Source organism: Hippopotamus amphibius, chromosome 4 (genome assembly GCF_030028045.1).
Source record: "Hippopotamus amphibius kiboko isolate mHipAmp2 chromosome 4, mHipAmp2.hap2, whole genome shotgun sequence".
Lineage (NCBI taxonomy): Eukaryota > Metazoa > Chordata > Mammalia > Artiodactyla > Hippopotamidae > Hippopotamus > Hippopotamus amphibius.
The window spans coordinates 158,857,373-158,882,252 of record NC_080189.1 but is presented as its reverse complement, the minus strand read 5'-3'; the positions used below and the strand labels follow the sequence as shown (position 1 = coordinate 158,882,252).

The 24,880-nt window shown below is 50.3% G+C and overlaps 3 protein-coding genes across 11 annotated transcripts in view; all 3 read right to left on the bottom strand.

Moving 5' to 3' along the window:
- PAPLN (papilin, proteoglycan like sulfated glycoprotein) overlaps positions 1-9,209 on the bottom strand; it is a 44,505-nt gene extending 35,296 nt beyond the window's left edge. For 2 of the 7 annotated variants that reach the window (XR_009053100.1, XR_009053101.1), the window contains exons 1-5: positions 9,088-9,208; positions 7,184-7,248; positions 1,964-2,079; positions 993-1,053; positions 569-671 (exon numbers count right to left, since the gene is read on the bottom strand). Coding sequence is in view for 5 of the 7 variants with exons in the window: in XM_057730730.1 (XP_057586713.1) it covers positions 569-671; positions 993-1,053; positions 1,964-2,079; positions 7,184-7,237 (334 nt within the window). In the remaining 2 variants the exon portion in view is untranslated. Of the gene's footprint in view, positions 1-568; positions 672-992; positions 1,054-1,963; positions 2,080-7,183; positions 7,249-7,463; positions 7,486-9,087 lie in introns of those variants that run through there. The other 5 variants (XM_057730725.1, XM_057730726.1, XM_057730730.1 and 2 more) reach the window with 4 other exon arrangements.
- A 1,275-nt stretch (positions 9,210-10,484) lies between these two features.
- Positions 10,485-22,063, bottom strand: LOC130851978 (uncharacterized). Its single transcript, XM_057732628.1, has 6 exons — positions 21,899-22,063; positions 17,979-18,127; positions 16,093-16,339; positions 15,875-15,991; positions 13,746-13,828; positions 10,485-10,877 (listed from the first exon to the last, which is right to left on the bottom strand). Exons 1-6 carry the CDS (start codon positions 22,061-22,063, stop codon positions 10,853-10,855), a joined length of 786 nt encoding a protein of 261 aa, XP_057588611.1. The 3' UTR covers positions 10,485-10,852.
- A 334-nt stretch (positions 22,064-22,397) lies between these two features.
- Positions 22,398-24,880, bottom strand: part of PSEN1 (presenilin 1) — a 76,302-nt gene continuing 73,819 nt past the window's right edge. For all 3 annotated transcript variants that reach the window (XM_057733746.1, XM_057733747.1, XM_057733748.1), the window contains one exon: positions 22,398-23,653. In XM_057733746.1, coding sequence (XP_057589729.1) covers positions 23,498-23,653 — 156 coding nt within the window. In that variant the 3' untranslated portion in view covers positions 22,398-23,497. The remainder of the gene's footprint in view (positions 23,654-24,880) is intronic.

Sequence of the window (24,880 nt, the reverse complement as noted above, 5' to 3'; positions counted from 1 at the left end):
ATACTCAGAAGGATTATCCTAAGGTATCTTCTGACCCATCTAAAATGTTTTAAATACATGCATGTTAGTAGTGTTGTTGTTTTTTGTTTTCTTGAACTGTAGTGCTCTAAAAATTAATGGCCTACACCCTCCGAAAAGTTACCCAGAGCACGGCCTCGGCCCCAGAGATTCTGAGTAAAGGAACTCTTGCCCCAGACTCCACCCTTCCCCACCTGCACACACACCCCACCCCGCCCCGCCCCGACAAGTGAGGAAGGCTTCTGTAGCAGGCCAAGCAAAAAATGGCTCAGAACGGCACAGACTTGGCCAAGGCTTAGTCTGAAAACCTACAGGAGGGGGAAGAGGATGGAAAAAACCTCCAAACGACCACCACTGCGGTGCCCTGTTGGGGGGACGGAAAGATTTTCTTTAAATGTATTTAACGACGCATCTATAACATAGTAATTTAGAGAATTTCGAAATGCAAAGTCAGTGTAGCGAAGAGATCCCCAAAAGATGGGGCCCAGCGGAGGACAACGCAGGGTGGGGCAGCAGGGGCTCCGGGCTTCAGAGGGGCCCGCGCACTCACCCCCATAGTAGGGCAGCCACTTGTACCGCCGCCCCTGGAACTCCTGGCTGTTAAACTCTGCGCACTGCTCCGCCCGGAAGTCGCGGGCGCCGTCGGGGCAGCTCTGCGGGGCGGAGGGGGTGAGCGAAGGGGCTTGCAGGTCCACCACTGGAGTCTGCTGCCCTATGAGACCTGGGGAGGCCGGATCCTGTCCCCCTCACCCCCTGCTGTAGCTTAGGGGAGGCGGAGTCAAGCCCCCAGGGCTCCCGTGTGCCCCCCTCCAGGGGCCTTGGGCTGCCCTGGGGAAGCTATCATTTCAGGTGGGGTGAGGAAGGGGCTGCTGTGCACCGACAGGAGGGCTCCCCAGGGCTAAGATGTCGGCTGAGCAGGGGGTCCCGGAAGCTGTCCCCCCCCCCACCCCGCCGGGGTTGGGGCTTTACCTTACCTCGGTGCTGCAAGAGCGGTGGCTCCGGGTGGGGCCGACGCAGCTGCTGCCTCCATCTCTCCTGCAGGGCGAGAGCCCTGGGAAGACCGGAATCCCCGCAACCCAACACCCGCCCCCTCCTGGGGCTCTCCCGCAGGCCCCCCAGCTTCAGTGGGGTACCCGCTGGGTACCGCTGGGCCAGAGGGGTGGCAAGAAGAGGGGTGGCAAGAAGAGGAGTGGAGTGGCCACGCACACATAAATCCGCTTAGGTAGGTGTAACCAGCCCTGAGCCAGACCCAGAAGTCTAACCATCCAGGAGTTTGTCTAATTTGGGGCCACTCTGCCTCTTCAAGCAAATCCCCAGAGAGGACTCAAATTCTGTCCTTGGAGACTACAATAAGATGTAATATTTACCCACTTGGTAAGGTTACTCTGCCATTGAAGGAGTAAATGAGGATAAGGCACTTAGAATAATACCTCATCTCCCTTCCTCTTCGCGCAAAGTTTTCAGGAACAGTTAAACCCACTGGCAGGCAGAGGGTCACCACCCCTTCTTTTGCACCGTGTAGTACCTGTCACAGTGCAGGGCACACAGCAGGGGTTCAGTAAGTCACTTAGAGTAAGAAACATCTACACTCGACAGAGAGGCTGACAGTAGAGAAACTGCACAGGTTAGGAATTGTTGAAGATTATTCACTAATTCAACAAGAATTCGCGGCGCCTGCCAGGCACTGCCAGAGGAGCGAGAGACTCAGGGGTGGACGAAGCAGGAGTGGCTCCAGCCCCTGAAAGAAGGTTGTTGTCGCAATCAGAGTGAAAGTACGTGGAAATGACTCGATTCCAGATTCTCCACTGTTGCTGCTCCCAGAACAAATCTATTGCGTGCTGGGTCTGCCCCTGGGGCCTGGCACTGGCCCAGGACACCTAGCCCAGGACCCAGCTGCTCCCTGGCACCTGCCCTCTTTTAAGCTGGCCCATTCCCGCCTGCCTACCTCTGGGAGTAGCATAAGCGCTCCCTGAAGCTAACGCCGCCTCCACAGGTCCGGCTGCAGGGGCTCCAGTTGCCCCAGGAGCCCCAGGTGTCACTCTGCCGCCTCACCTTGGGAGCCTGGAGGAGGAGACATTCAGGAGCAGGAATCAGCACTCGGACCCCCCACAAGGGTCCTCAGGGCTCCCCTGAAGACCCCTGCCTCAAAACACCCCCATCCTCTGCAAGGAGCCTGAGACCGTGTCTCCCAGAACCAAGGCTTTAGGACCACACCACCACCAGACACCTGAACATATTCTCTTGTGGAATTAGCCAGCTTTCACCATAAGGAGCTGGGAGCCAGCCCAGCCTTCTCATCTGTCAAAGTCACCGCCATCAGCAGCCCCTATTTGCCAAGTACAGTGGGCAAGCCGCCAAGCTGGGGGCAGAGATCTCTCCCCTGACGATGGCAGCCCCTGGCTGGGCAGAGTCTGGCTTGAGAACCAAGATGTCTGCAAACATTCCTTTGAATGGAAGCCCACCGATCAGAAGAAGGAGGGAGATATAAAAGGGCAGGAAGAACAGCGTGTCATCAGGTAGGTAGGGCTCTACCTGTGCAGGGAGTGCTGCCCACAGGAAGCGCCATGTTTTTGTAGCTCTGACCTATTAAAATAAGAACTGAATCTAATCGTGTGTGTGTGTGTGTGTGTTGGGGGTTGTGGTTTCTTCCTGCCAATCTGTGGCAGGGACTCTCAAGAGTCCCCTAATATCCATCCTTCCCTTCTCCCATTAAAAGAACCCTTAACTCTTAGCTGGATACCTGGCTGCCCCGCACCCCCCAATTCATTTCCCAGATGTCCTGTAGCTAACCATAGCTATATCACTAAATTCTTGTCAATGGAATTACATAAAAGTGTTGGGTAGCAGCCTCCAGTACAGGCATACCTCACAGATATTGTATTTTTTGGTTCCAGAACACTGGAAAAAGAACAAAATATTATAGTAAAGCAAATCACACAGATTTGAGGATTTCCCAGGGCATATAAAAGTTGCTTGCATTATAGTGTAATCTATTAAGTGTGCAATAGCATCATGTCTAAAAAAATGTATGTGCCTCAATTTAAAGTACTTTGTTGCTAAAAAAAAAAAAAGTTAACCATCATCTGAACTTTCAGCAAGGCATAATCTTTATTTTATTTTATTTTATTTATTTTATTTTTTTTTACTTTTTTGGGGGTACACCAGGTTCAATCATCTGTTTTTATACACATATCCCCATATTCCCTCCCTTCCTTGACTCCCCCCACCTCGAGTCCCCCCCAGCCTCCCTGCCCCAGTCCTCTAAGGTACAAGGCATAATCTTTTTGCAATAGTAACATCAAAGATCATAGATCACTGTAACAAATAATGACAAAAAATTTGAAATATTGTGAGGATTACCAAAATGTGACACATAGACACGAAGTGAGCAAATGCTGTTCAAAAAATGGCACCGATAGACTTGCTCAACACAGGGTTGCCACAAACCTTCAATCTGTAAAAAATGCAGTATCCGCAAATGCTATAAAATAAGGTGTGTCTGTAATCTCCTTAAGAGATAGCTTGCATGTGCGTTTGTCCTTCTTCTTCCTCCTGTACTCCTTCCTGTTGGTTGGAAGTCAGATGTGATGGCTGGAGTTGGAGCAGCCTTCTAAACTATGAGGTAATTTGGGAATAGAGCCTTCAAACAGTGAAGCAAAGAAAGAAGAATCTGGGAGCCTGGAGGATGTGGTGAGACAGAACATCCCTAGACTCTTGACCTCTGGGTATTTATGTGAAAGAGGGATCAAGTCTTTCTTGTTGAAGGACTTATTTGGGACCCTATAACAGGAAAATAATCCTAATGGATACAGTTTCCCACCAGAAAGATCTGACACCCTGCAGCTGGCATCTCAAGCCCACATGCTACACACATATTCTCTCATTCACTCCTCAGAACAGTGCATGGAGAAGAAGAGTGAGGCAGAAAGAGAGGGAGCCACGTAGGAACAAGTGGACACAACAGCAGGTTGGTTTCACTCCAGGCCTCTGCTGTTATACCAGGTTCCCACCAACCTCACCTGGAGAACCAACAAGGGCACTGGATGAGGCCTAAGGAGCTGGACAGGTGTTAGCATTGATTTCTTGCTGGGAGGCAAAAGGTAGACTGGAAATATGTCCTGTTTGCTGGAAGGGGACTTCATCTTAGGGTATCACGACATAAGAATCTCCAGGGGGAAAAAAATCCCTTCCATTTTCCACAGGAAGAACTCAAGTCCTAACGTGGAAAAGCAACCTCTTCCTTCCGTCGTGAGCCTCCCGCCGCGTCACAGGACCTCGGGTGAGGAAGAAGGCTTGCGCACGCGCAGATTACTCACAGCGCTCTTCCAGCGCCCAGGTGCAGAACATCTAGGTATCCTTGTTTTATAATAAAACTAGAGCCCTAAATCAGAACAAGTCACACACCTTTGCTGAACCACACACAAAACCAAGAAGGAAGGGCCAGCCAGACCAAAGGTCTGAGCTTTGTCTTCAAATCATTTACCCTTCAGTTCTAACTGGGCCAAAATCACCAAGCTTCCAAAAACCAGTGAACCAGAATATAAAAGTGTTCTTTGTACGAAATGTAAACCGAAATTTACTTGGATCAGTTACTATTTTAAAGAGGAAGATACTGAGTGTCTGGGCTGGAGGGTGACTTTCCAGAGACCACTAGCACTTCCCCTCCAAGACCCATCACTACAATATAAGAATTCTGGAAGTGGCTCCCGAGAACTGCTGCCTTTCATCCTGCCAGCATCGGCTTGGCTACTAATTACCTCTGACCAAGGCCTGTTTGGATGTCAGTCTCATTCCTGAAGCACAAGACTGAGCCTCCCCAGTCTACCCTTCCCTGCGACTCTGCTGGGCTTACTGGAATGCGCAAGGAAACAAGGGGCACCCCTGCCACCCAGCCACCTTGTGCCGTCAGGATGGGGTAGGGGAGGGCGCACCTGAATACAGGACCGCTTAAGTACCAAGACTTACAAACATCCCCTTGCCCCTGTGCCCAGCACCTGTGAGGCAGGGACCCTAGAGCCAGGCCCTGTCCTGTACTCCAGTCTCTCTGACAAAAGAAAACACACCCACCCAGGAGCAGCGCAGACACATCTTGTTTCTCTATAATTACCCAAACCACGAGCCGCATGATGCTGTGAAGCCAGAATGAGCTGGTCCAGTCCGCCCTCACCCTGGGCTTGTCCTCACCTGCCTCGTGCCACTCTCAGCACCCCACCAGCTCCTCCTCCAACCCCCAGCTGGGCAACGCAGAAGCCCCCTTTCCTGCTTCCCTGTTCCCCAGGGGGTCAGCTGCCCGATGTGCATGCATGAGGGCAGGAGTGGGAGCAGAGGCAGAGGCGAGGAGACTGGAAGCCCGCCTTGTGAAGGCTTCCCGAGCAGCCCGGGGTTGGGAGCAGTGAGGGGCGTGGCGCTTTATTCCTCCTTAATCAGCTACTCACTCTGCTCCAGCTGACCCCTGTCAGCACTGAGAGTGGTCCCGAGAAATTCTGGGAGTCTGGTGGAGGGGTCCCAGCCCTGGCTAGAACCAGCCTGGGCCACGGGGTGGTCCTGCAGCCAGCTAAAATCAGCCAGAGCCACACCCTTCCCCCAGACAGTGGAGGGGGTAAGGAGGGTTCTCAGCCCCAGCTACCCAGGTGTTTCTAAGGGAGAAAGCACCTAACAGGACCCAGGTTGCTTTGGATGCCTTGATGCATTTCATCTGCATGCAACCTGTGACCCGGGATGGGGGGGTTACAACCCCTCCCCCCCCAATGTAAAGGAATCTAAGACCTGGTGATTCGCTTAGGATCACACAGCTGTTAGGAGGTGGCTCTGTGTTTCATTCTGGTGTCCTGACACTGTCACCGTGGCCCCCCACCTGAGCTGTGACCTTCGTGCAGCCAGGCACTAGGAGGAAGCCTGTGCCGAGGACCTCAGAGTGTGACACTTGGGGAGCAAGGACCATGGGGTGGTAGAGGTGACCCAGGGAGGCCAGAAGGTGGTGAAGAGGACACGAGGAAGGCGGCTCCAGCCCACTCTCTGCTCTGACTGTGGCCCTGGCTAAACCTGTGGGGCTCTGGAGCAGTGCCCGCTGCCCACCACTGATGTCCATCCCTGCCTGCCCCTCTCAGCCCTGGTCGGAGGAGCCCTTCTCATCCTCCACTCGCATTTCCACAGAGGCAGCATCCCCCCTGCCCTCCCCAAGCCAGCAAACAGTTTAGGGTCCTCCTGCCGGCCTCAGAGGGCTGGGCAGGGCTGTGTGTCTTCCCCTGCGGAGTGCTCTCCAGGGGCAGGATGGAATATGTGCCCTTCATCCTGTCAATGCAGGAGAAGCTTGGCAGGAGCAGCCTCTAGGACCAAGTCAAGCTCTGCAGGAGGTCCCTTCCCTAAAGATGGGTCTAGAAGATTCCCTGTACCTCCTTAGAACCCAGGTATGTTCTCCAGGAAGCCCTGTCCTTCGGGCTCCTGTTAATGAAATAGCTACCGTCATCAGCAGTTGGCTTCCTGTGTCCACTCTCTAAATTTGCACGAATGCGGTAGCCACTAACCACCTGAGGCTATTTAAATTCACAGTCGTTAAAAGCAAACAAGATTCAGTTCCTCAGTTGCATTAGCCACATTTCATGTGCTCAGTAACCACGTGAACTGAGTGGCTTATTGGACAGATGCGGAACATTTCCATCATCTTCAGAAGGTTCTATTGGCCAGCCCTGCTCTAGACGCTCACACCAGCGGCAGTGGGGAATGGCTGGCACCCCAAACCTTTAGGCCCAAACAGCCCCACTGAGGAGCAACTGAGTTGGTCCCAGGCAAGTGCCGGCACTTGACCCCCTCTTCTTTCCACGGTGATAGACCACCCGGACAGCCATTCCCAGCATGAGCAGTGCGCCCAGCACCTTCTGAAGGGGGAGGGTGCTGGGACGCTGCCATTTCTGCAAACTGTGCCCCAAAGCCAGGCGGGAAGTTCTGGCCACCAGAGGCTTCACGGTCCCGCCCCTCTTTGAAGGAGCTCGGGCCGAGGCTTCGGCTCCTCCCACCCCAGCGTCCCGACGTTGGCCCTCTCCTGGGGCTGGCGCCGCTGCCGGGGGCTCCAGCCGTCGGGGCTCCGGTCCGCGGCCGGGCCCTCGCCCCCGCCTCCCCAGCAGGGTCCTCCCGAGAAGGGGGTGGGGGGTGGAAGGGTCGCACTCACCGAGGACCCGGGCGCCGGGGCCAGCAGTAGGGGCACGAGCAGCAGCAGCCGCATCTCGGCCTGGCCTGGGAGAGAGGCCGGGGTTGGAGCGGGCGGGGCGGGGACAAGGCGCCGCCCCGCCCGCCCCACCCACCCCGAGTCCCGTGCTCGCCGCCGTCTCCTGGGCCAGCGCGGAGGGGACGGCCTGCCCCTCCCTCCCGGCTGTCCGCAGGTGACCCAGACACCCTCAGAGGGGCTGGAGGGGAGGCTGTGCGGCGCAGACGAGTGGCGTGCCGCTCACCCGGTGAGGGAGGGAAGGCCCGTCTTCAGCTGGCTTCTAAAATTTCAAGGGTAACTTCTTTCAGGGTTCAGAGGGAAGGACAGGGGGCAAGTAAAAATACTTCCTTCTTAAAAGACAAGGAGTTCAGAATCAAAGCAATCAGTCCCCCTGTTTTAATTCAGCAAGAGATTCTTTTTAAAAAACAGCACTTGTTTAAAAACTCGTTAATAAAAAATTTTTTAAGTCTCCGCAGGCACTTTTAAAACAACCTAAATGCTTTTAAAACGTTCATTGTATTTTACTTTAAACCCAAGTCAGAATTCCTCTGTACTGGAGAAGCTCCACGAGCACGACCCCTAAGCGGTGTTGTGTGTATGTGTGCGTGTGTGTGTGTGTGCAGGGTGAGTGCCGTGTGTGCAGTGTACACATGTAGTGTGTGTGGGTGTGTGTACAAAATGCCTGTGTGGAGTCTGGTGTGCGCCTGCATCTCATGTGTGCGAGCGCACTGTGTACAGAGTGTCTGAGTGCAGCCTGGTGCACATGTGCAGTAAGTGTGCATGTGTGTACATGTCACTGTACTGGAGGATGACATACACAATGTGCTCCTTTCAGTACAAAACATTAAACAAGTACTGGCTTGCATGCTTAAGTTTTAAAATCTGTAATTCTACCATTGATCTCTAATTTTCTTAAGCATCAAATGACTTCAGTTTACAAGAATAAAACAGAGCACACTTAAGCCAAGTTCAGCCAAATATAACCTGGCACATTTAGCGATGCACATGCTCCGTTAATTTAGCACCAACAGTGACTCATGTCGGCCTCATTTTCCCTGCAGATCAGAGAGGTTGTGGGTGCTGGCGGGGTGAGGGCGGTGGCTTCCCGCCTCCCGCTCGCAGCGCCGCGGCCCAGCCTCGGTTCCGCGGCCCCTCGTGTAAGAACCGCGCGCAGGAGGGGAAACCGAGGTGCCCGGGGAGCCTCATTCTAGGGCTAAGGACTGAGATGCCGCTTCCCTAAAGGAGAGGCTGCCTTCAGGGGGCGGGGATGAGCCTCGCTTAAGGAGAGACGCCAGGAAGGACGGAAGAAAAGAACTTCACAGTTGCTCCTGGGAGCGGCCAAGCGGGTCTGCGGCTCCGAGCGAGGCGCGCCGGGGGCCGGCGTCTAGGGTCCCCGCGCGCCCGTCCCGGTCCCCACGCGAGGGTCTCCCCGCGTCCGCCCCGCAGGGAACAGGCCCCGGGCAGCGTCCGAGGCGGAGAGGTGCGGCTTGCGACGTGAGGCGCGGGGCGGGCCGGGCAGGGAGACGCGCTCGGATGCGCCAGGCCCACAGCCGGCGCGGCACCGGGGAAGGGGCTCGCTCCGCCTGCGAGACCTGCGCCAGAGCGGCGTCCGACGTCGGGAAGGGCAGAGGAGGCGGGAGGGTGGGCGCGCGCCGCCGGGGCTCCCGGGCTGTCCTTGGCGCCCGCGACCTCCCCCACCCCGGCCCGAGGCCGCGCCCGTCTCGGCGGAGAGCTGGAGGCGGGGTCTCCTCCCCGGCCCCCCACTTCCTTCGACGCCGCTCTCTCCGGGAGCCGGGCGGGGCCGATTCCTGCAGCAGCGCGGGGCTGAGCCGCCCCCGCTCGCGGGGTCCCGTCCCTCCGCCTCCTACCTGTCTCCGGGAGCCGCGGGCGCGCAGGACCCGCGGGGCCGCTCCGTCGGTGCCCGCCCCAGCCCAAGTCTGGGAGGTCGGCCCGGCCGCCCGGAACGCCTGCGGAGGTTGGACTTTCTCCCTCTGCCGTTGGCTGGCTTCCTCCCCGCCCGTCTCCCCCCCATCCAGCTCTGCTGACATCCATCTCCCGTGACCTGCGATGCCCAGGGCCTCCATCCCTTTGGGTCTGTGCCAAGGCTTGGCTTGCCCTTCACTTTTGGTGCTGGCACCAGTCCCGTTTCCTCTGTACCCAAGTCTTCCGGTCCTGTGCCGGTCTTCCTCCATGCCCACCTTACATACAACACAGCCCTGCGTCCAGCCGCTTGTCTTCTACCCCTGAATTCTGTGCTTCCGCCACGATCGAGATTCTCCACACACAATCTGTTTCCCGCGTCCCAGCCACCATTTCCCAGCCACCATTTCCCACTACTTGGAATGCACTCTGGAAACCCCCTCTTACCTTGCAAACTCCTACTCAACCCTCTAGGTCCGCCAAACATCATCTTCCCTAAAACCCTCCCCACACCAACCCAGGCAAAGCTGGTGGCTTGGTGCTCCCTCAGGTCTCCATCTCTGTCTGCTGCAGTTCTACGGTGCATCACACTGTGGGGACCTGAGTCTCCCTAACTTAGCTGTGAGGTCCCTGAGGGTAAAGCGTGCATCCCTGTCATGTGCGTCCAAATCACTAGTTGGAATCAAGACAGGAGCTCAATAAATGTGACAAATTTAATTTCCTTTGCTAGTTGTCCTTTTTCTCAACAAAGGCACTCCTTGTCTTCCATCTGTTTTGGAACAGGAAATCACCTATTCCCAGAAAAATAGCACTGGCCCTGAGGCACCTGGGAAATGGGGAGGTCAAAAGGTTGGCCCCTTTCCCCCATCCTCTTCTGCCTTCAGCCCCTTTCCCAGCCCAGCCATTGGGCATTTCTCCCCTGGTCTCCTAAGAGGCAGAGAAAACTCACCAGTGGGGAGATCAGACCTCCAGCTCCTGCAATTCATCTCCCTGGGCCATCACTGATGCTCAGACAAAATGCTTATTAAAATATAAGCATGTTAAATCTGGCCTATTTCTTACCTATCAGTGAAGAGAGGAGATGCAGCAGCTGTGTAGCAGGGGCCCCTGGGGATTTGTGTGAATTCTTAGGCAAAGATGAAGTTTGGCAGAAAAAAGGGAGGGGGTTACCCAAAGCCTTTCTAGAAAAGGAATATCGTTTCTTCCATTCAAAAAGCCCCACTCCAGGGGGCGGCGGCGGGGGGGGGGGGGGGGGGGCGGCGGGGGGGGTGGGGTGGGATGAATTGGGAGATTGAGATCGCCAAATATATATTACTAATAAAAAATCAATATCAAATTGTACACTTTAAATGTATGCAGTTTATTATAAAAACAAAACAAAAAGCCCCACTCCCTGCCCCTGTCAGCCAGGAATTTTCTGAGCCTGGTCAAAGGTCCCTGTAAAGTGGGAGCAGCTGCTGCTTCTGCTGCGGGGGTGGGCAGCCGAGGCATCTTCCTGGTCTGTTCCTGTCTTTCTTCTAGGGTCCCTCCTTCTCGGACACCCAGGCCCATGATTTCTTACTCCTCACCCCAGCTGCAAAGGAGACCAGAGGCGGGTGAGGCAGAACCCACACACAGCATATCCTTGGACCCACCATCTGGGCTCTGGCAGTTACTGGTTAGGGGAAGCACTTGCCTTTAAGCCTCACGTCCTGTCACCTCAGGGGGACATGTTCAGCATGGCGCCCAGCACATAATTCTTGTTCATAAAAAAAACAGTGTGCACAAAAGCATGGTGGTTTAGAAAGAAGATTCCAGGAAAAAGCGTGAGACCTTCTCTTCCATTGTAAATTTCCCTGTGCACTGGCCCTGTGGCTGCACCAGGCTTCCTTCCACTTGGGGATTGGGGCAGCCTGGGGTGGCAGAAGGAGCAGGAACTTGCTTTGCCTCTCATCGTGTATGAACTTGGGCAAGTCGTGTCACCTCCTTAAGTCTCAACCTGCTCACTGGAGCCTCATACAGAGGATGGTGGAATAGGGAAGTACTTGGCTTCCATAAAGCTGCTACTAGGTGCTCAATAAAAGTTAGTTCCTTCTGTCCCATGCTCTCTCCACCTGTATCCTGGATTCCCTACATCTTGACCATCTTTGGAGATTGCAGATCCAGGGACACAGCCAAGCAATAAGTGGCCAGATCTCTTTGGGAGGCTGCGTTGGGATGGAGAACTGAGAGAAGAGGGAGACAGCAAAATTTCAAAAGCCTCAGGGCTCCAGGGATGCACCTCCTCCAGGAAGCCTTCCCTACACCCGCCTGTACACTCATGGTGCAGGGTTTGCCCTAGCACGTTGAACTACTGCAGTGATGCATTTGTCTCTCTTTCTCTTTAAGTTGTGAACTTTGCAAGGGCAGGAGTCAGTGTTTTTCATCACTGTACCCTGTACCAGGGGTTGGTGGTGGCCCTGAAGGTGCCCCTCAGGAGAGTGGTGTGGGAAACACGGTTGATTGACGGCCTCCAGCTGCTACACCTCAGGTGTACACCACACTCTGCAGGCTCTCTCTGCTCCCTTCTGTTTATTTTTGCCACATTTCCTCCAGTAGATCTCTTGTGCATCTAACCTGACCTGACACACAGGGCTCTGTGGATTGGTTACAATCCACAGATAAAGATACGGCTAACTCAGAAAAGTTATTCAGAGGAAGGACATTGGGAGCTCATGGAATTGACAGGAAGCTGAAGAATCAGGCACAGAAATGGGCTGGAATCACAGAAACAGTCATAGATCATGGCCCAGGATCAGTGCTGGTTAGGACATCCTGCTGGACACTTGACTACTGCCACCACCACCCTTCGGCAACACGGACCCACGTCACCCCTTGTAGACTCCAGCCCCAAGAGGAGCATACCAGCACCCGGTCTGCCAGGATTCAGGAAGTAAGACTTGGCAGGTTCCCCAGATGGCAGTTCAGGTGCTGGGCTACCCCAGAGAACAAATGTCCACTCTCTCCTGGCAGCACCAGCACTGGCTCTCTGTTGACCTGAACTTAGAGACCGCTGCTTCTCTCCTTTCCGCTCTTTTGGGTGGTGGGTTATTAATTGATCCATTCATTTGAACACCTGAGTGCCTACTCTTCCAGAAGCTTGGGAGAGTAAACGTCCAGTGGTGGTAAACGTTTAACAACCAGCTCTCTGGAAGAGAAAAAGCACTGCTTTGTAGCGTTGATCCATTTCCACGGTGTAAACACCCCATGGCTGTTTTCATGCTACGGAGGCAATGTCACTGAACACAGGGTTGCACAGTCAGCTCTCCCAAGCCATGGGCTCTGACACACAGATCGTCCTGTCCCTGGCGAGTTTACCTTCTAGCAGGGCACTGCATTCTACCCTTGTGTGTTCATTTAGAATAAAACAAATCTTACATCCTGAATATTCAAATACTTCCACGACTAAAGTCACAACTTATGCTAAGGCCACTAGGAATCCAAAAGGGAAAAAAGAACACTTCACATTTGAGGATTTCTCCATTTCTCTCTCTACCTTCTCCCCACCTTCCAATATATATATCCATTTCCTTTGATACAGCCATTCAAAGTTGGGGGGCGGGGAGAAGAGTGTTCAAACACTTGGTGGCAGTCTAGCCCTGGCCCACCCTCCCAATCCTCTTTCCTCCCTCCTGCTGCCATATCCAAGTCAGGACCTTGAACTGGGAGTGAGACGGGAGACGGGCAACGCTCAGTGTGGCTGACGAGAGGCTGTCATACGCCACCTGGCCTTGGAAGCAAGTGTTATCCTCAAAGCTGGGGCAGAAAAATATGTTCCTCGACCCTCCCACTGACACAGGACCATGCAGAGACAAAGAATAGAATTTCTGGGATGTTCTTCCGTGCTCTGGGGCCTGAATCCAGATCCTGGGACAGGGCACCAGGGGGAGGTTGAGGCCTTGTGAAGACCCTGGGGTGTGGTCAGGACACTGCCCTGGGTGGAAGACCGGAGCCCGGAGAGCAACAAAAAGGAGGAAAAGAAGGGGCTTCCCAGAAAACTTGCCCTGATTGCTCCCAGCAACCAGCTCTATCCTCAGAGATCTTATCCCCTTCCTTCCACATGGACACACCACACCCACCCACCCACACACACACACACACACACACACACTGCAAGGATCTGGGCTATAGTCTCCTCTGGAGAAGCCAATTGCCTGAACTCCTGGAGATATTAAGGGGCTGGTGTGAGAAGCCCCCTCACCCATCCCTGCTTCCTGAGGGGGAGGGACTCTGGTCCACACCTCCACAAAGGCCGGTGTGGGGTGTGGGGTGTGGGGCTAGCCTGCACACCACAGGCCTGGAGGGTCCCTCTCAGCCCAGCGTGGGCAGCCTGGCCTCTAGAGCACAGCTGGTGTCCCGTGGCTGAGCAGGGTGGCCGCGGTGCCTCAGTCGTTGCAGAGAGAGGACAAGTTGTCATTCTCTTTTTGGGGGTCCTGACTCTGGCTCGGGGTCTCCTGCTCTGTGCCTGCTATCCCCGTGGGCTGCCAGGGAGGGGTCCTGCGTTGGGACCCCTGGAGGTCCGCAGCCAAGGCTGCTGAAATCCTCTCCTCTTGGTCTCTCTCCATCACTCTCTCAGGACACGTCTCACCTCCTCTGCTGCTGCTTCCACCTCTGTGTTTGGATGAGTCTCAGCCCAGCAACGGAGAGGTGTCTGTGCCTGGTACCAAAGGCCTGGAAACATAATCCAGGAAGGTAGAGAACCAGAGCCTTGCCATTCAGAAACAGACTTTCCAATATTCAACTTAATGAGGGAGAAAGTACTAACTTTTTATCTTTTTGCTGTGCTTCTCCAACCAGTAAATTTCAGACGCATTATCCTGGACCCCTGTTTTAGAGTACAATGCCACTTAAAGATAAGTGGTGTTGTGGTTACTTTTGTATTAAAACAGACGTACACATCTACAACATGGAGGAATCTTGCGAACAGGGTGCTAAGTGAAACAAACCAGACACAAAAAGACAAACACCGTATGATTCCACTTATAGGAGTTATCTAGAGTAGGCAATTCATGGAGACAGAAAGTGGAACAGTGGTCACTAGAGGCTGGGGGTGGGGGTGGAGGAGGAATGGGGAGTTAATGTTTAATGGATACAGAGTTTCAGTTTAGCAAGATGAAAAGAGTCCTGGAGCTGGACGGTGGTGATGGTCGCACAACATTATGAATATAAATACCATTGAACTATACATTTAAAAATGATTAAGGGAGTTCCCTAGTGGCCTAGTGGTTAGGATTCCAGCCTTTCACTGACATGGCCTGGGTTCAATTCCTGGTCTGGGAACTGAGATCCTGCAAGCCTCGGGGCATGGCCAAAAAAAAAAAAAGTGATTAAGATAGTAAATATTATGTCATGTGTATTTTACCCGAATAAAACAACAACAAAATGTATTATGAAATAAAATTAAAACTTTTGTTTTCTTAAAACTCCAGAGACATTTCTGCCTGTGGTTGCCACTCTGGGCTGTGCCCTAGACCCTCACAGCCACTCATGTTCCTCTATTGTTTGAGTAGCTTTAGTTAGAAAATTTGAGAAATGTTGTCTGCATTTACAGAAGAGAAACCAGAGGCCCAGAGAGGTGATCCAACTCACGGTGCCCTCTGTCCTGGAGGTAAGAAGCACAGGCTCTGGTGTCAGACCTGCCAGGGCTGGGGCAGCCCCTCCCACTTTCTTGCTGTGTGTGTCTGGGACTGTTACTCATCGTCTCAAAGCTTCCATTTCTCAGCTGTAAAATGAGGATAACCCTACTCTAGGGTGAGGTGAGGATGACCTGAGGCAATGCTTGTGATAGGCTCAGTGTAGGGTCTGGGCACGTTAACAGAAAATGCTCGGGGCTTCCTAGGTGGTGCAGTGGTTGAGAATCCGCCTGCCAATGCAGGGGACATGGGTTCGATCCCTGCTCCAGGAAGATCCTACATGCCTCGGAGCAACTAAGCCCGTGCACCACAACTACTGAGCCCATGTGCCGCAACTACTGAAGCTCACATGCCTAGAGCCCGTGCTCTGCAACAAGAGAAGCCACGGCAATGAGGAGCCTGCGCACCACAACAAAGGGTAGCCCCCGCTCGCCACAACTAAAAAGAAAGCCTGTGCACAGCAAAAAAGAAGCAACACAGCCAATTAAACAAATAAATAAATAAAAATTTAAAAAAAAATAGTAAATGCTCAATGGACATTTGTTTTATGCAGCAAGTACGTTCCTCTGGGGCTTTTCTTGGTTAAATGAGGGGTAAGGGGAAGTATTAAGAACCACACTATCCTTCATTCCTCCTGTCAACATGGTAACATTGACCGAGGACAAAGCCATATATTTCTCAAGACATCACAAATGTTCCCTGGGGGAGGAATCCTGTTTGGATTCAACCCTGACCACCTATTTATAAATACTGGGTCTCTTAAACAGATAAGGCCAACTGACCTCAGGCTCCACGATCTCCAGTACAGCCTTATAAACAAGGGCAAAAGTGGTTAATGCTTGTTCTTACTTAAAATATGTTCCCACACATGTGCCCTGTTTATATCATCCTGCATGGAAATCCCCTCCTGTGGACCCCTAATCCACCCATTACTTCATTTATTCACCAAACATTTATCGAGCAGTTTCCAGGAGTCCCAGATGAGTGGGTGAATGCACGCACCCAGTTCCCTCTTACCACTCAGGCCAGCATGTCTCCACACCTAGGGAGCAGGGGGGTTTGGGCGGCCGGGCGGAAGGCATACCTCTGTGGTCCATGTGACGGTGCCCACATCGGTCTGGCTCAGAGGCATCAGGGGGCCTGAGACAGGTCCCTCTGCCAGCTTCCCTGTCCAGAGAGCCAGTCTGCAAAGTTGTCTGCTCTGAAAATAACAAAGGAGCGTGTCGGGGAGGGTGGGGGGGAGCTGCAGAAACGTCACACCTCAGGGAGACGGAGGGAGGAAGCAGGTCCTCGGCCCCTCACCAGAGACGGAGTCCTGGAGCAATACAGTCTGGGAGGAAGGGGCTTATCGTGTGAGAAACTGGCTGGGCAGAGGCGGGGCGCGTCAGGGAGGGGCTGCGGGAAACAGCTGGGTGGGCTGAGCTCCCAGCGGGGAGATGTGGCCAGACTTGTCTCCAGCCCCAGGGGCAGGGGCCGGGGCCCTCTGAGGGGGCAGCCGGGCCTCGCCCGCCAGAAGGCTGGAGCACGGCCAGGAGGAGACAGGCAGCGCCTTCCAAGAACTCAGGGGCTGATGAGGAGGGAGCCCAGATCGCCGCGGGCCGCGCCACCAGCCCCCCGGCTTGGTAGAGCAGCTCCGGGCCTGGCCTCCGGTGGGCGCCAACCAGGACAGGGCCTCTCTGGGTCAGATCACCTGCTTTCCTTCACAGAAATGTTCACCAGCGCATTTGACTTAAAAACAAAAATCAGCGTATGCAGCAATGAACAAATGTTTGGAGTGCCTCGATGACTCATTTCTTTAATGACAAAAGTTGCATAATCACTTGTAACAAGTCTGTGACTTTATTATTTACTTATTTAAGTCATGCCTTTATTGCACAAGCGAGGAAAGGGGGAATTCTAACCCTTGTTGGTTAGAAAGAGTTCCCCAAAGGATGATGGGACAGGGAGAGGACCCGGGTCCCGTGACTCCTGAGGGTGGGCTGCTCTGGGGTCATTGCCACAGGCTCATCTGACACCAAAGGGGTGCTCTGGCTTAGAGGGCAGGATCCTACATCACCAGAGTTAAATGGGCGATGCCATCAATAGCACATTAACCCCTAGGCAGGCTGGCTGCACCATGAGGTTCCCACAAAGGCTCAAGGGCCGTAAACAAACAGCCATGGAACTCACTTCCAAATGCCAAATGCAAAAACCTGAGAGCCAGAGTAGCCACATTAACAAAAGTGAAGTCTAGCCCGGCTCTCCCATCCCTGCCTTAGAGAAAGCACAGACACGGAGGACATCAGGGCAAAAGCAGACACCCTCTTGGCGTCTTCAGGCCTTGCCCTCAGGCCCTGTGCAGGTTCCTCAAGATAGAAAGCCCTTTCCTGCCCACTGGGATGTTACAGTACTCAAGCCTGATGACCTTTTCAAACTGGATGACCTTCTGGCTGGGTTATTCCAGGGAGGACCCCTGACCTGGGAGGGAATGGGGAGGGGGAAGCCGGGTTAGGAGGCTCAGAAACAAGACTTGCCAAGGAGATTCCACAAGGGCGAAGGTGGCACGGAGGTCACTTTCAACATCTCAGAAAATCTGAAGAAATCACACATCTACGTCTACCTGGCTCAAGCAAGTTAAAACTCACCTCGCTAAACATTTATGCTATCTTATAGCAGATGTAGGTAACTCTGATTAGCAAACAGAAAAATTATTTCCTAATGAGTGGGAAAATCTCTGAAAATCTAAGTGCAGGATAAAGTTCCCCAAAAATCTCTCCTCGGTTTCCTTGACGGATCTGTGATAACCATATTGGGAGAGGATGCACCAACCCTTAAAAAACTCACTTAAATTCAAGTATTTAGGTGTAGTATAAATATATTTATCTAGCTGCTGGTGTTGTTTCCACTTTTAAATCATCCTTGTAGGTACATCTTTGAGTTCAGTGGTTCTTGAGTAGGTCTGCTGCCTGGGGAAAAGAATCCAATCAGAATTTCACCCTCAGTCCACTTTGAGGTGTTCTATGGGTAAAAGGGTAACAGAATCCTTTTCTTTTTTGCATGAGAAATGGAGCTTGGGTTACTACATAATCAAAACAGTTTTAAGGGGGGAAAAAAAGACAAAGAGGCAGCAAGAGTATGTCACCCTTTCTCCCAACAATGAAGACTCCCACAAACCTGGTTTCTGAGACCCTTCCATCTCCCCCCTTTACGGGTGCGGCACACCAGGCAGAGAAGGGCCAGCCCACATAAAAGAATCAATCTTCGTCAAGAATAAGAGGCCCTGTGTTGAAAAGTCCCTGTGGTAGGTCAGGTCACCATCCTCCACGGTTTCTAAGTCATTTAATGAAGGAGGTACAGTCTAAGTGAAAATGGGAACAGATTTAGTTAGCAAATTAGGTTTTCCTCTGGGTAAACCAACACCTGCACTCAAAATCCAATAATCCTTTGGTGTCTCCCACGTTCCTCCTTCCTGATTTTGTTTAGTGTATGCTCTTTGTCTTCTTGCCAATTCAGATTCTTTCCTTTTTCCCAAACTTGGTTCAAACTTTATGTTGCTGGAGGGAACTCTGCTCTTAAATTCTGTCTCTTGTGGATCCCTCCTTTACTCCGCATTCCCACTCAGATCACGGAGTGAGTCCACACTGCACTTGCTTGTTCTCGGGCATGCTCTCATCTCACTTTTAACCAGCTCCTAAGCTATTGGTGGGCAGAGTCTCCCCCAACTTTGGCACACAGAAGAATCCCAAGGGAGAGTGGGTGGGCTACAAAAAGCTGAGGTACTTACCTAGTGATGCAGGACGTCTGGCCTCATCACTCCTGCTTCTCAATCTGCTCAAGGACATTCTTCCTTCCCATACAGAGCACCATTGTTAGGTCCCCTAAGAATCAGATACCTCTCAGTGGGTGAGGACAAGACAGGATGCTTCTCTGGCAGACTCTAGTGACACTGCCTACAAGATTCATTAAAGCAAATGATGCTTCTGATTCCCACAGGAGGGAAAGACCTTCTTTGCTTCTTGATGCCCTTGGCCAATGCACCCAGGAACACACCTACTACCTATTCTCTGCTTCTTCTGAAGACAATAGGCCAAGTCTGGGTTTTTCTGCCACAAACTTATTTTTGACCAATAATTCCTAACACCGTGTATGCAATTCACTGTTTAGAAACAAAAGGCTTTGTAGAGTTTGGGGATAGGACAGTCTACGCTTTACCAGGTCAATAAAAGTAATGTGGCTTTTTTCCATTCATGTGACCTATGTAATAATTTTTTAAAGATAATCCTCTAGCTTATGAAATATCTACACTGTACAACATACATTCTATGAGTTATTTTGACAGCCTTTACATTAATCTGAGTTAGATGTTTTCTAAAAAATATTTTTTGGAAACTAAGTATTAAGAATAGTTGCGACTTTCCACACATAGATTTAACACTGTACCCTTCAGAGGTGTGGCCTCCTATAATCCACACCACTTTACTAGGAGGGAAGGATGGAAACAATGCATTTGTGCTTCTAAACTGTTTCCTGACAATCCCTGAATGGTTTTCAGTTACACATTATGATACTTTCATGTAAGAAAATAAGCACAGCTGGAGTCATGCAGTCTTTATTAATTTGACAAATAACAGGAAAATCTGCAATCATCTATCAAAATTATATCTTACCAAGAATTTGAAAGGTATTTTAAAAAGATGTATTCACAGTCTGTCTGAATCGTGTACAAAGCAGTGTCTGTAGAAGCAAAAGCCAATGAACATGTGAGGGTAAATGACCCCGCTCAAACCCACACCACAGCACCTTGACTGCACTGTAAACACAACAGTCCTGTACTCGCTACTCTACACAGTTGACTTTGAAGCTGTCCTGTTGCAACGCTTACTCATTTTAAAAGGAAAATTGCTTTCTGGGAAGTCTTTCCTGCTACACAGACCAGGCTGAAGTGCTAACACCAGATTCCAGGGTCCAGGGTGGACCCAACTACTTCCTCAGGGCAACAGTGAAGCTGTCTGAGGCCCTGGGAAACAGCTTTGACATTCAAGAAGGGAGTTCGCTTCAGCACCAGGCTGATCTTTAACGCACAGATCTGAGGTGTTTCCTGCCAGGGGAGAGGACTGTTTCAATGCCATCCAGCTGATCCGGTATGTGAGCCTGACAGTGGCCTTGTTGGGACACCCTGCTATGCAACTTCAACAAGGGTTTGAAGAGCTGAAACCATTGTTTTTAATCTCCTGTGTGTGAGGAATTTAAAATGAGGCAAGAAGACCACAAGGCTCACTTCTTGGCTCAAATTTCTGATGACACTGTCTCATCCCAGGGCAACACCAAATGTCCAGTTTTCAAGTCTCTTTCCAAACTCAGCGTTCGGGATACCCTTGGAGTTGAGACGAATGGCAGATCAGACAGTTTTCTACACTATCCAAAAGCAAATTTAGAGAAAAAGGAGTACTTTACTGAAAGAACTGGATTCTGGAGGACTCAAGTCACCTTTATAACGTCACTTTTATAAGCCCTCAATAACAGTAACCATGAAAAGGGGTTATGAACAGGTAGCCAATATTTTAGATAAGTTAAAGATGGTATTTCCTAGAAAACAAGAGACTACAGCTACATTCTGAGGTTACACCTTACTAATTTTTGCATCCTTAGACTCCAGCACCAATGCCAGGAACATGGAAGACATTGAACAAAATTTTTCATAGTGGTTTCTGAGCTCATTTTCTTCAGGGCTAACTCACGAATGGGCAAATACCCAAGGCCAGACACTAAGGGTCAAGATCAGAGGCTGCCTTGAGATGTCTGACCCTGGAAGACCTTATGTGGTAGTTTAACTTCTGTCTCACATTCTACAAAATATGATTGAGACTACAGACATGAAGTTATTGAGGCCAAGTAAAGGGCAAGTACTAAACATATTATTTGTTTGGGCATCTGCTATGGAAGGAGGGTTTTTAAAACGAAGGGACACTTTAAAAAATGGGGAACCGGGAGTTTGCAAGTAAAAACACCACCTCAACAGCTGTTGCTTCTGTGGTAAAATCAATCAATTTTTCATTTATGATTTTCTTTCACGTTGCTTAGAAAGCTTCTACTTTTTCTGATGAAGAAATTTCGTCTTACAGGGAGTGCTGTGATCTGAGAACCACACACTCACCTGGTGAAAACCAAAAACAGAGAAGCAAGCCCTTCCTCTTTAAAAAAAACTCTAAAAATCCTCCACATGTGGTTGGTATTTCCATAGGCTCGTTTGTGGCAACATTCTGTATGTAAACTCTTTACTTCTCCGTAGGCCAGTCAGACGTAGACATCAGTGGTCCCCCTTCTTCCTACTGTCCTTCCCTTTTTGCTATGCAGGCCGGCTGGGCTGGTCACGTTTCGTCGCCTGCTCTGTCTGGCTCCACAGCCACCCTTCACCCCTGGGGAGGGCACATCCTCAGTGGAACGGCTGCTGTTTTCTCTGGTGGCAATCTATGTCTCATGGTGGAAGACGAGCATTTTGATATTTCAGAAACAACTGAATTGACTCTAAGAAGGTTCAAAGGAAAAGCTCTGCGTCTGAGATTGGTAATTTACAGAAACAAGATGTGTGCTCTCTATGCGGAGCTGTGGTTCCACCTTGCAGAAAGGGACAGGTCTGCTGCAATCTTTCTAGACAGGACAGTATTACACAGGATGGATGTGAACACCATCACACACACCCCACGTCCTCTTCAGAGAGAAACCCGTCATAAAAGACAGCACATTTGGGACCCTCGCACAAATAAACTACTCTAGGTCAGGGCTCCCTTCAAGACCGCTTCAAATCACACACTGGTGTTCAGGTGGCTTTGTTGTAGCTGTTGAATTGCATGTCTTCCTAGAAGATAACACCCACAATGTCACATATCTGAGGCGAAAATGAGAATCCTGGGGGAAAGGGCCTAATAGGAGCCAGTTTTTACACAGAGGTTAGAACCAGCACATTACTCCTAAAGTTTGTTTCTTATAAGAAACATTCCATGACAGAAAACAAATACTCTAAACTCCAAGGAGAACCCCAAACCAGATCAAATGATGGCTGGAGAGAAAGCAGCAGGAAACAGGGAAAGCTGGCCTCTCTTCAGTCACAGGGGAAAACTAAGTTTCTCACAAACGCATACAGTCTGATCACCACGGCTGGGGGCTCTCCCTGGTAAAAGAGGGGGTGTGCCCCGGCACAGCTTATCCAGAGGTGCCACGTGCCCACAGGCGGCGGCTCCCCCAGCTGAACTGCACAGGGCCTGAACTCCGCGGCCCAACTCTCACAAAGCTTCATTGAAACGAAAGGTAATGCGGAAGGGAAAACACAAAACACCCGTTGTGAGGTTCTTGAGGAATCACTCAGATCCCCTCCTTCACGGGACATGAGCTCATCTTGTCCCATCGGCTGTCGGAGGCGCCTCCTCTCTTCTCTCTGCAGGTGGTTCTCCTCCTGACACTCGGTTCTCCCACAGCTCACCAAGCGAAGTAACGGCTTTCTCCAAGCTTTGCACTGATACAACTGACTCGTAAACTATAAACCACCAGCTTTTGGCCATTGGTCCAAACTCTGACCTACTGTTAAGAGACAACAGGTTGCAGTTAAAAAGAAAAACCAGGACAGAAAGCGCTTCACCAGCCATTTCACTCTTCTTTAATTCTACCATCTTTGGGCACACATTGTATTTGCTATTGAAGAAATTACGACAGCAAGGCTGAGAGCACTGATTCATGACACAATCTTTGCACCACACAAAGAGCAAAATCCTAGAACAACCAGATCGCCTGCTACCACAACAGAGCTGTCTTATCCGCTGTATAGAAGTGCTTGTGAGGGGAGTACAGGGAGAGAGAGGAAAGGAGGGAGGCATCTGGGGACAAGTGAACCTACAAGTATGCCTAAAAATTAGGAATTTGGTGGAAAATCCAGAATTTACTGAAGGGTGATAGGGAATCGTTGAGTTATAGTTTCATTATTTCCAGAAATGAATGACTGAGTTTGGAACCTGAGGTTTAGACTTTTAAGATAAAGCAACCTCAAATAAGTTCAGACTGGCCTTGGGAAGATATGGCAGCCACAAATGGTAATGAGCTTCAGTGCTTGAGAACAGGAAGTGTCAAAATCGGCCTACACCTCTGACTTGACCCAGGTGAAAAAGTCTTATTTAAAACTGGTAAGTCTGCAGCAAAAAGTCTGAAAGCTTGAGCCCCTTTCCAGCTTTTCATTTTGCTGCTGGTGCCTGCTCTCCTTACAGCATCTCCCGAAAAGGTGCAGAATTCAATACAGATTTATTAGGTTGACTTTCAACATGTAGTTTAAGATGAAGAGTCCTGTTTGGTTTAAACCATTTCATTTAACCTCTTGGTAATGGTAGTCCTGAGAGTCTGCAGCGTTGGTAAAATCCACCTGTAACCAAAGCTCAACCTGCTGGTGGGAGCACAGCAACTTTCTGGCCCATCACTTTGTTTTGTCCTCGTCCCTCAAATCTGGTAGTTTCTGCACTGAGGGACTCAGTCCACCACAATGACACGTTCAAAACCATTTTCTGTAGGCACCTCCTTCCAATGCCCAATAGTGCAGGTGGTCAGGAAGACGTGGAAGGAAGCTGCAAAAAGTCCAGCTGGGAATCTTGACTTTGTTAGATATGGACACAGGAAAATCACCTTTGTCCTCCCCAGATTTTATTATAGTCAAAGGAGAAAAATCCATGAGTTTCTAACTGCAAATATGCTAGATATAAAACTGATGGAATGCTAACTGGTCCATGAAGGGTTGCACAAGATAATCTGTGGCGAAGTAGAAAACAAGCCCAAAAGTGATAGAGATTGGAAGAGCTGGCAACGCTTTCTTGAAAATGGCGAGGAGCAATAATGTAAGGCACAGGCCCTGTGGAGAAGGAGGGAAAAGACACAACGCAGACATAACTACACAAGGATTGTGTGTAAATCAACTCAATCCCAAGTCCCGGTTTTAATTAGTTAATTGAATACGATCCTTTGAGGTTAACTTTCAGAACAAAATTTTTTCATTAAATCTAAAAACAACATTTATTTTCCATTGCAACAAAGATCATTATCCATACACTGTTGATATTTCATCCCCTAATTCTAGGTAGGGAATAGAATCTGAAAATAAGTAAAATTATTTCTGAAAACAAACAATACTGAAATTTACATCTGAAGTACTGAGTTGGCTACTGTAGGTTTAGTTTGGCTAGCTAAAAAATCTCAGAGGTGAAGAACATTCTTTATGCTGTCTGGGGGCAAAGAGGGGTTCATGGAATAAACCAATAAAAGTTTGTTTATAAAGTGTATACTCTGTTTTCTTGTAAACACATAGCAGCTATATAATAAAGCCCATTTTCTACCACAGCTACTGAGACATTAACTATAAAGTCTGAAAGCTGAGCTGCACTTCGGGTTTATGTAAAATAAGTAATTTTCTTCTTAAAAGATTCAACACATCCAGAAAACTAACCTCAAAAGAGAAACAAAATAAATGAAAATTCTAACTGGCCATATGATCAAGATAAATCACAAGTGTAATCATAAAATAAATGCATAAGTAAAGGCTCTCATCTAACCTCTCATCCAACTTCATTCACATATATCAAAGATATCACATCTTTAGCAAAGATAGCAATAATACAAGTTATTGACTTAAATCATAGTTTTGAAAGCTTCAGGCTCACATCGTGGCACTATAAGCAAAATCTATGTGGGATCATGCACTGTGTTAGCTTTTCTTGTCTCACACTTGCTGCCCAAAGGACACTGTAGGCTGCAGGTCGTGGCCTTAAACACAAAAGCACCATCACATGCAGACTAAGTGAGGATCTGCTTACCCCTTTAAGACTGATCTAATTCTTTACATTATCTATGCTGCTAGGCTTGAAGCAGTGGTTCCTACTCAGAAGTACTTACTAGAATTTCCTGGGGAACTTAAAAAAATACACACAATTAAAACAAATCAAGTATTGATAATATCTCAGGGCAGAGATGCACAGTTTTAAAAGCTCCCAGGTGATTTTAATGTGTGGCCAGGTAGAGAATTACTCAGGTGAGGTCCAATTATTTGTGTTTTTTAAAAAGCTCCCCAGGTGACTGGAACACT

What these genes read in the sequence shown, in the direction of transcription:
- LOC130851978 (XM_057732628.1), bottom strand. Translation starts at nt 22,063, where the DNA reads ATGAAGCTTTGTGAGAGTTGGGCCGCGGAGTTCAGGCCCTGTGCAGTT. An exon ending in GCTCCAGGACTCCGTCTCTG is followed by an intron (nt 15,992 to 16,092) that starts GTGAGGGGCCGA and finishes TGTTATTTTCAG; the next exon opens with AGCAGACAACTTTGCAGACT. An exon ending in TGGAAGCAGCAGCAGAGGAG is followed by an intron (nt 10,878 to 13,745) that starts GTGAGACGTGTC and finishes TTTATGAACAAG; the next exon opens with AATTATGTGCTGGGCGCCAT.